At 45.2% G+C, this 11105-nt stretch overlaps 1 protein-coding gene across 1 annotated transcript; it reads left to right on the forward strand.

The window, feature by feature from the left end:
* The first annotated feature begins 1968 nt into the window (after window positions 1-1968).
* Window positions 1969-10901, forward strand: LOC135502233 (mucin-2-like). The gene is made up of 4 exons (XM_064794892.1): window positions 1969-9673; window positions 9976-10079; window positions 10368-10417; window positions 10766-10901. Exons 1-4 carry the CDS (start codon window positions 1969-1971, stop codon window positions 10899-10901), a joined length of 7995 nt encoding a protein of 2664 aa, XP_064650962.1.
* The last annotated feature ends 204 nt before the right edge of the window (window positions 10902-11105 follow it).

The following is an 11105-nucleotide window of genomic DNA, read 5'->3' on the forward strand; positions in this document are numbered from 1 at the left end:
GAGGTCAATGATGAGTAATTTGCCAGTGATTTGCGCGATCTGAGACCACGCCGAAAGAATTATTGTGCGGGTCTCTCTTCTACCATTCATTTTTATACTGTTAAAGAAAAATACTCAATGTGAGTTTCTCCAAGAATAATATTTGGTTGATATAAAAAATTACATACCATCGAATATATCCATGTTACAGAGTTGTGATAAGAGCTTGATGTGATTCCATCACAAAGAGTCCATCCGACAAAAGAAATCATGCAATGAATTATTCACTCATGGCCTGGTGGAGTCTAACTCATTTAAAGTGATACTATGATGTGATTTACCACTTTGCGGAAATACGTCCGTTTTTAATTGTTGATCACAAATGTAAAGCTCAAATTTTCCATTTTTGATTAGATTTATTATAAAATCGCTGTTTTAATCGAATGTAAACCACCGCGACCGCGAAAATGTTCCTGTTGTGACGTCATCAACGAAAACGTCGTCGGCGTAGTGCAATTTCAACGGCATCGAAGCGAGCCGTCCGGGCGGGATTAAACCATCAATTTCTAGAAAATGTGCATTTCGACTCGAAACCTTACCGATTTATGAGAAAGTGACGTAGTCATTTGTCAAAAACAGCTAAAACATTATATGGTGAAATTTGTCACGAGTTACCCTTTAATTGTTTTTACCAGATCCTCATTTGAATGATAATACATGTTCATGTAATGATGACAATGATTATAATAATGATTATAATAGGGCCCCGAAATGATGTTCGAAATGATTAGACAATAATGCAACAACAACATCTTGAACTGTTCTTCTGTACAAATAAATCATTCCATTGACATATAAAAACGCTTCAGAACTAACAAACCCATAGACATCAAAATGGCATTTGCCAACCAGCAAACATCACACTCAGCAACCATTTCTTGAAGGACCGATTCAGAATAAAATTGGCCTTCTTTTTACCCAAACACTCCAAATGCACACATTAAAAAGGTGGCGATTATGTTTAAAAGTTTACACAATTACGTCAACTCGGGAAAGGACACTCGATAACTGCATTTCTCTGACACTTTCCGAGAAAAAATGCTGACTTGGCACTTTGAATACGTTTAGTAGCTTTGCTTAGTCAGTTGAGGAAATAGAAAAATCCGGAAAAATTCACATCACTGCTCTCAAAAATTGTAAAAAATATTGAAGAATGTTTCGAGTGTTTGTGCTTGGCGTTGGCCGCGTTAATAATAACGATGTGAATAAAGAGAGTGTCCCAGCTATAAAAAGCAATCCCTAGTCAGAAAAAGTGCATCACATATTGCCCTTCGTGACCGAGAAACGAAGTAACAGAATAATAGTGTATGGATTAAACTAACATTTAGCAAAGCGAAGAATTCGAAAGTTAACAACTCTGAGGCACAGGTATTTAAAAATAACGAAAGAGTAAATTAAAATAACTGATTTACTTCGTCTTAAATTAAAAAAATTATCAAAAAACATTTTTTTCGAGGATTTTTTAGTCATCGTAGCGAACTTAGGTTACCAATTTGGAGGACTCTAAACTTTCACCTACATTTAAAACACAATTTAATGACGCATTATTCTTTCGGCAAAACTTAATTTTCGTTACGTTCTGGAAGAGTTTCTTCGTAATGCAGACCGATGTATTTAAGGAGTTTATACCATTATCGATGTCGTCTTAAATTATTTGTTTGTGATGTTTTTCTCTTCAGCGTAAGGTAGTGACCACGAAAAGTGTTCGAACTGAAGTGATGAATGGAGAACCATACACACCAAAAACCAAACGATTACACGCCTCCCTTGAGCTATCGATCCGGGTTAGAAGATGACTACGTTTGCAGGACGATATGTCTGAGGGACAGGAAAGGAATACATTTCAAATATATCCAATTCGCCGTGTTATTGACTGTGATAGTTTTATGCATACCAGTTGGGACCACAAGAAGATCTTTGGAAGATGACATGACACAGCTTGGTGCGGGACAGGCGCAGGATATCTTGGTTCGGAGTGACACAGGGCGGGAAGAAAACAAACCTGCGCATCATGTTGGCTCATACATGCAAAAGGAGGGTGGCTCAGAACATTTTAGTCACAATGAACATATGGTGCATAAAAAGACACAATTTGTTTTAGAGACTAAAATCCATCCGCGAAATAATGATGATTTGGCTGGTACATCGTCACTTAATGATGAAATTGAAAGAAGCCAACTTTTATTTCGTCAATATGCTAGAAGTAAATATTTACCGAAATCGAGACATAAGAGGGATGTCAATGTTCAAAATTCTTCGGGGGAAACCACGGATTACTTTGAAAGTACGACACTGGGGCAAGCATCGACCACCGACGTCTCCTATCGGAGGGGTAACACAAATGAAACGACGCCCACAACAACAACTGAGCCAAACTCTACGATGGAGGGGACCATTGAAACTACCGAGACAGCTTCTACGACAGAGGTGAATACTCAAACAACTGAGCCAACCTTGACGAGAGAGAAGATCACTGAAACAAATCAGCCAACTTCTACCACAGAGGCGATTACTGAAACAACGGAACCAAAGTCTATGACAGAGGAGATTTCTGAAACAACCGAGTTAACTTCTACAATAGAGAAGACTTTTGAAACAGCCGAGCCAACTTCTACCACAGAAGGGATTACTGAAACAACCGAACCAACCTCTACGACAGAGGAGATTGCTGAAACAACAGAGCCTGCCTCTACGACTGAGGAGATTGCTAAAACACTCGGGCCAACCTCTACGACACAGGAGACTACTGAAACAATCGAGCCAACGACAGCAACAGAGGAGACTACTGACATAACAGAGCTAACCTCTACGGAAGAGGGTACTGCTGAGACAGTCGAGCCAACCTCTACAATGAAAGAGATGATTGAAACACTTGAGGCAACCTCTACGACAGAGGGTACTACTGAAACAGCGGAGCCAACCTCTACGACGGAAGAGATGATTGAAACACCTGAGGCTACCTCTACGACAGAGGGTACTACTGAAATAGCTGAGCCAACCTCTACGACGGAAGAGATTACGACAGAGGAGACTACTGAAACAACCGGACCAGCCTCTACAACAGAGGACACAACAGTAACAACTGAGCCTACCTCCACAACGGAGGATACCACTGAAACAGCCGAGCCAACCTCTAGGACGGAAGATGTTACGACAGGGGAGACAACCGGACCAGATTCTACAACAGAGGACACTACAGTAACAATTGAGCCGACGTCTGCGACAGAGGAGACTACTGTAACAGCCGAGTCAACCTCAAAGACAGAGGATACCACTGAAACAGACGAGCCGACCTCTGCGGCAGAGGAGACTACAATAACTGAGCCTACCTCTACAACGGAGAGTACTATTGAGAAAGCTGAGCCAACCTCTACGACGGAAGAGATTACGACAGAGGAGACTAGTGGAACAACCGAGCTAACCTCTACAACAGAGGACACTACAATAACTGAGCCTACCTCTACAACGGAGGATATCACTGAAACAACCGAGACAACCTCTACAACGGAGAGTACTATTGAGAAAGCTGAGCCAACCTCTACGACGGAAGAGATTACGACAGAGGAGACTACTGAAACAACTGGATCAGCCTCTACAACGGAAGACACTACAGTAACAACTGAGCCGACGTCTACTACAGAGGATATCACTGAAACAGCCGAAACAACCTCTACAACGGAGAGTACTGCTGAGAAAGCCGAGCCAACCTCTACGACGGAAGAGATTACGACAGAGGAGACTACTGAAACAACTGGATCAGCCTCTACAACGGAAGACACTACAGTAACAACTGAGCCGACGTCTACTACAGAGGATACCACTGAAACAGCCGACCCAACCTCTGCGGCAGAGGAGACTAGCGAAACAACCGAGCTAACCTCTACAACAGAGGACACTACAGTAACAACTGAGCCTAGCTCTACAACGGAGGATATCACTGAAACAACCCAGACAACCTCTACAACGGAGAGTACTACTGAGAAAGCTGAGCCAACCTCTACGACGGAAGAGATTACGACAGAGGAGACTACTGAAACAACCGGACCAGCCTCTGTAACGGAGGACACTACAGAAACAACTGAGCCTACCTCTACAACAGAGGAGCCTACTGTAACAACCCAGCCAACCTCTACAACGAAGGACACTACAGTAACAACTGAGCCGACGTCTACTACAGAGGATACCACTGAAACAGCCGAGCCAACCTCTGCGGCAGAGGAGACTAGTGAAACAACCGAGCTAACTTCTACAACAGAGGACACTACAGTAACAACTGAGCCTACCTCTACAACGGAGGATATCACTGAAACAGCCGAGCCATCCACTACGACGGAGAGTACTACTGACAAAGCTGAGCCAACGTCAACGACGGAAGAGATTACGATAGTGGAGACTACTGAAACAACCGGACCAACCTCTACAACGGAGGACACTACAGAAACAACTGAGTCGACCTCTACGACGGAGGATATCACTGAAACAGCTGAGCCAACCTCTACGATATTTGGTGCTACTGAGAAAGCCGAACCAACCTCTACGACGGAAGACATTACGAGAGAGGAGACTACTGAAACAACTGGATCAGCCTCTACAACGGAAGACACTACAGTAACAACTGAGCCGACGTCTACTACAGAGGATATCACTGAAACAGCCGAAACAACCTCTACAACGGAGAGTACTGCTGAGAAAGCCGAGCCAACCTCTACGACGGAAGAGATTACGACAAAGGAGACTACTGAAACAACCGGACCAGCCTCTACAACAGAGGACACTACAGTAACAACTGAGCCGACGTCTACTACAGAGGATACCACTGAAACAGCCGAGCCAACCTCTGCGGCAGAGGAGACTGGTGAAACAACCGAGCTAACCTCTAAAACAGAGGACACTACAATAACTGAGCCTACCTCTACAACGGAGGATATCACTGAAACAACCGAGACAACCTCTACAACGGAGAGTACTATTGAGAAAGCTGAGCCAACCTCTACGACGGAAGAGATTACGACAGAGGAGACTACTGAAACAACAGGACCAGCCTCTACAACGGAAGACACTACAGTAACAACTGAGCCAACCTCTACAACAGAAGAGATTACGACAGAGGAGACTACTGAAACAACCGGACCAGCCTCTACAACGGAGGACACTACAGTAACAACTGAGCCGACGTCTACTACAGAGGATATCACTGAAACACCCGAAACAACCTCTACAACGGAGAGTACTGCTGAGAAAGCCGAGCCAACCTCTACGACGGAAGAGATTACGACAGAGGAGACTACTGAAACAACCGGACCAACCTCTACAACGGAGGACACTACAATAACTGAGCCGACGTCTACTACAGAGGATACCACTGAAACAGCCGAGCCAACTTCTGCGGCAGAGGAGACTAGTGAAACGACCGAGCTAACCTCTACAACAGAGGACACTACAGTAACAACCGAGACAACCTCTACAACGGAAAGTACCACTGAGAAAGCCGAGCCAACCTCTACAACAGAAGAGATTACGACAGAGGAGACTACTGAAACAACCGGACCAGCCTCTACAACGGAGGACACTACAGTAACAACTGAGCCGACGTCTAATACAGAGGATATCACTGAAACACCCGAAACAACCTCTACAACGGAGAGTACTACTGAGAAAGCCGAGCCAAACTCTACGTCGGAAGAGATTACGACAGAGGAGACTACTGAAACAACCGGACCAGCCTCTACAACAGCGGACACTACAGCAACAACTGAGCCTACCTCTACAACAGAGGATATCACTGAAAAAGCTGAGCCAACCTCTACAACGGAAGAGATTACGACAGAGGAGACTACTGAAACAACCGGACCAGCCTCTACAACGGAGGACACTACACTAACAACTGAGCTGACGTCTACTACAGAGGATATCACTGAAACACCCGAAACAACCTCTACAACGGAGAGTACTACTGAGAAAGCCGAGCCAACCTCTACGTCGGAAGAGATTAGGACAGAGGAGACTACTAAAACAACCGGACCAGCCTCTACAACGGAGGACACTACATTAACAACTGAGCCTATCTCTACGACGGAAGATATTACGACAGAGGACACTTCTGAAACAACCGGACCAGCCTTTACAACGGAGGACACCACATTAACAGCTGAGCCTGCTTCCACAGCAGAGGAGACTAATGTAACAACCGAGCAAACCTCTACGACTGAGGATACAACTGAAACAGCCGAGACAACCTCAACGACAGAAGAGATTACTGAAAGTGCCGAGCCAACCTCTGCGGCAGAGGAGACTAGTGAGACAACCGAGCTAACCTATACGACAGAGAGTACTACTGAGAAAGCTGAGTCAACCTCTACAACGGAAGAGATCACGACTGAGGAGACTACTGAAACAACCGGGCCAGCCTCTACAACAGAGGACACTACAGTTACAACTGAGCCTACCTCTACAACGAAGGATACCACTGGAACAGCCGAGCCATCCACTACGACAGAGAATACTACTGACAAAGCTGAGCCAACGTCAACGACGGAAGAGATTACGACAGAGGAGACTACTGAAACAACCGGACCAGCCTCTACAACGGAGGACACTACAGTAACAACTGAGCCGACGTCTACTACAGAGGATACCACTGAAACAGCCGAGCCAACCTCTGCGGCAGAGGAGACTAGTGAAACAACCGGACCAACCTCTACAACAGAGGACACTACAGTAACAACTGAGCCTACCTCTACAACGGAGGATATCACTGAAACAACCCAGACAACCTCTACAACGGAGAGTACTACTGAGAAAGCTGAGCCAACCTCTACGACGGAAGAGATTACGACAGAGGAGACTACTGAAACAACCAGACCAGCCTCTGTAACGGAGGACACTACAGAAACAACTGAGCCTACCTCTACAACAGAGGAGCCTACTGTAACAACCCAGCCAACCTCTACAACGAAGGACACTACAGTAACAACTGAGCCGACGTCTACTACAGAGGATACCACTGAAACAGCCGAGCCAACCTCTGCGGCAGAGGGGACTAGTGAAACAACCGAGCTAACTTCTACAACAGAGGACACTACAGTAACAACTGAGCCTACCTCTACAACGGAGGATATCACTGAAACAGCCGAGCCATCCACTACGACAGAGAGTACTACTGACAAAGCTGAGCCAACGTCAACGACGGAAGAGATTACGATAGTGGAGACTACTGAAACAACCGGACCAACCTCTACAACGGAGGACACTACAGAAACAACTGAGTCGACCTCTACGACGGAGGATATCACTGAAACAGCTGAGCCAACCTCTACGCTATTGGGTGCTACTGAGAAAGCCGAACCAACCTCTACGACGGAAGACATTACAAGAGAGGAGACTACTGAAACAACTGGATCAGCCTCTACAACGGAAGACACTACAGTAACAACTGAGCCGACGTCTACTACAGAGGATATCACTGAAACAGCCGAAACAACCTCTACAACGGAGAGTACTGCTGAGAAAGCCGAGCCAACCTCTACGACGGAAGAGATTACGACAGAGGAGACTACTGAAACAACCGGACCAGCCTCTACAACGGAGGACACTACAGTAACAACTGAGCCGACGTCTACTACAGAGGATACCACTGAAACAGCCGAGCCAACCTCTGCGGCAGAGGAGACTGGTGAAACAACCGAGCTAACCTCTACAACAGAGGACACTACAATAACTGAGCCTAGCTCTACAACGGAGGATATCACTGAAACAACCCAGACAACCTCTACAACGGAGAGTACTACTGAGAAAGCTGAGCCAACCTCTACGACGGAAGAGATTACGACAGAGGAGACTACTGAAACAACCGGACCAGCCTCTGTAACGGAGGACACTACAGAAACAACTGAGCCTACCTCTACAACAGAGGAGCCTACTGTAACAACCCAGCCAACCTCTACAACGAAGGACACTACAGTAACAACTGAGCCGACGTCTACTACAGAGGATACCACTGAAACAGCCGAGCCAACCTCTGCGGCAGAGGAGACTAGTGAAACAACCGAGCTAACTTCTACAACAGAGGACACTACAGTAACAACTGAGCCTACCTCTACAACGGAGGATATCACTGAAACAGCCGAGCCATCCACTACGACAGAGAGTACTACTGACAAAGCTGAGCCAACGTCAACGACGGAAGAGATTACGATAGTGGAGACTACTGAAACAACCGGACCAACCTCTACAACGGAGGACACTACAGAAACAACTGAGCCTACCTCTACGACGGAGGATATCACTGAAACAGCTGAGCCAACCTCTACGATATTGGGTGCTACTGAGAAAGCCGAACCAACCTCTACGACGGTAGACATTACGAGAGAGGAGACTACTGAAACAACCGGACCAGCCTCTACAACAGAGGACGCTGCAGCAACAACTGAGCCTACCTCTACAACGGAGGATACCACTGAAACAGCCGAGCCAACCTCTACAACAGAGGATATCACTGAAACAGCCGAGCCATCCTCAACGACAGAAGCTATTATTGAAACACCTGAGCCAACCTCTGCGACCGAGGAAACTATTGTATCAACCGAGCCAAACTCTACGAAAGAGGGTACCACTGCAACAACCGAGGAATCCTCTATGACGGATGAGATTATGACAGAGGAGACTATCGAAATAACCGGACCAGCCTCTACAACAGAGGACACAACAGTAACAACTGAGCCTACCTCTACAACAGAGGATACCACTGAAACAGCCGACCCTACCTTTACAACGGAGGATATCACTGAAACAGCCGAGCCAACCTCTACGACAGAAAGTACTACTGAAAAAGCCGAGCCAACCTCTACGATATTGGGAACTACTGAGAAAGCTGAGCCAACCTCAACGACGGAAGAGATTACGACAGAGGAGACTACTGAAACAACCGGACCAGCCTCTACAACAGAGGATACCACTGAAACAACTGAGCCGACCTCTACAACGGAGGATATCACTGAAACAGCCGAGCCAACCTCAATGACAGAGAGTACTACTGAGAAAGGTGAGCCAATCTCAACGACGGAAGAGATTACGACCGCGAGTTCTACTGATACAGCCAAGCCAACCTCTACGACAGAAGCTATTATTGAAACACCTGAGCCAACCTCTGCGACAGAGGAAATTACTGAAACGAAGGACATAACCCAAACCCCTGAGCCCTCCTCTACGACAGAGGAGATTTTTGAAACCACTGAGGACCCAACCTCTACGACTGATGAGATAACTGAAACAACCGAGCCAACCACAATGACCGAGGAGACTGCTGAAACAACTGAGCCAACCTTTATGAGAGAGGAGACTACTGAAACAACTGAGTCAGCATCTACACCAGCAGCGGTTGCTGAAACGATTGTTCCTGCCGTCGAAATAAGTTCAACAAGTGAACCAGGTACTGAGGAGGTCACGGAAATATCGGAGACAACCTCTTCTACAGTGGTGGTTGTGGCAATATCCGAGACCACTTCCACCGCAGAAACAGACACAACCCCTGAAACAAAAATTGTGACTACCACGACTAGTACGACTAAGGAACTGACAGACGAGCCATCTGAGGAAGTCGATCAGAACTCAAAGGAAGTCGGTGAAGCTCAGTTAGGTAAGGGTTTATATGTTTATCAGGTACATACATATTGACTTGAAACTAAATCACTCCAATTAGCTTTTTCTTACTGACATCATAAAAATGTGATCAGACCCGACAATACGCTATCTCAGTCTTTCGTTTCGTGGGACTCGAGTGGCTTATTGGGCCATGTAACCAGATGTTTCAGTCAAGTCAAGTCAAGTCAAGCCATATTGGTTAAGCTAGGATATATCAAGGTTGAGGTAAGATAAGTTATTGCTCCTTAACATAACTCGTGCGCTCTCTCTTTTTTATTTTCCTTATCTTTCCTTCAGTTGAGGTTAGTATTAGCATACGGAGTGAAAAACCGTACAACACAGAATGGAACAACGTGGACTCGCCCGCATGGAAGAGAGAGGCAGCGCTTTTTGAAGACGCGGTAGGTGATTGGAAGACAAATTTGGGATTTAAAAACCAATATTTTGCTTCTACTTCCACAACACATTACTATCTTTGAACAGACGTCGTTACGGTACTGAACCAATTCATGTAATTTAATTCATATCAACCAGTTTGATAAAGGTGAAATGCTGGGAATCCGTGCTCATTGCTCAAGGTTGTTGAGGATCTACAAAGACACGAACTAGCCTATTCCAGACCACGATCAATGCTCATACCGTTGTTTTAAAAATACTGTTTGAAGAATGTCAATATTGCACTTTTCCAGACGTGTCCAAACTTCAAACGATCTAAGGGATGCACTGTTAAAAAAATCAGGTAGGTTGTGTTGTTTATTTTCCGGTGTTCGTTTATTAACGTGGTAATATATACAATGTTAAGCACAGTATAAAGGGTGCTTAACATAAAAGGGTGCTTAACATATGAAATCCCACGTGAAAAACAATTTTCCTTTATATTTGCGATTGGCAAGATGTTTTCAAGTATTTGAATAACATGTTTGAATCTACATTTCAAAATCCCTAAGAGTTTATTTGATGCCACGTTTATGCCATCACGGGGAGGGAGTGGGGGAGGGCGTTGAAGGAGAAGACTAAAAAAACTTTGTCTGTTTATGCTTCGACCTATTTTGAGGCAACCTCTAACTGCATTTTTCATTTCTTACAGTAAGGGCAGTACCGTTTATGACCTCGGCCTTACTTTCAACACCACTAATCTGAATGCTACCATGGAGGAGGTCAGAGGCAGTGGCGGGAACATAACGAGCTACGATGGCTATGCGGTCACCAGCAGCGGTGAGTGAGGCAGACTAATTTTGCATTGGCACATGATAAACACGCTCCTTTAACGTCCAAATGTTTAAATGTTGAGCTCTACAAAACTACATACAAGATCCAAATAGATTCTTTTCCTTACCTTCCTCATTATTTTGATTTTCTTTACACAGAGCTGCTACTTGAAAGATACTCCTGTGTTTATTATGATATATTCTTCAGATAAACTACTA

The sequence above is a fragment of the Lineus longissimus genome, chromosome 18 (assembly GCF_910592395.1).
Source record: "Lineus longissimus chromosome 18, tnLinLong1.2, whole genome shotgun sequence".
NCBI lineage: Eukaryota > Metazoa > Nemertea > Pilidiophora > Heteronemertea > Lineidae > Lineus > Lineus longissimus.

Excerpts from the sequence above, each read along its gene's own strand:
- LOC135502233 (XM_064794892.1), top strand. The coding sequence starts at position 1,969 with ATGACACAGCTTGGTGCGGGACAGGCGCAGGATATCTTGGTTCGGAGT. Across the intron at positions 9,674-9,975 it reads AGTCGGTGAAGCTCAGTTAG|TTGAGGTTAGTATTAGCATA; the intron begins GTAAGGGTTTAT and ends TCTTTCCTTCAG. Across the intron at positions 10,418-10,765 it reads TGCACTGTTAAAAAAATCAG|TAAGGGCAGTACCGTTTATG; the intron begins GTAGGTTGTGTT and ends CATTTCTTACAG.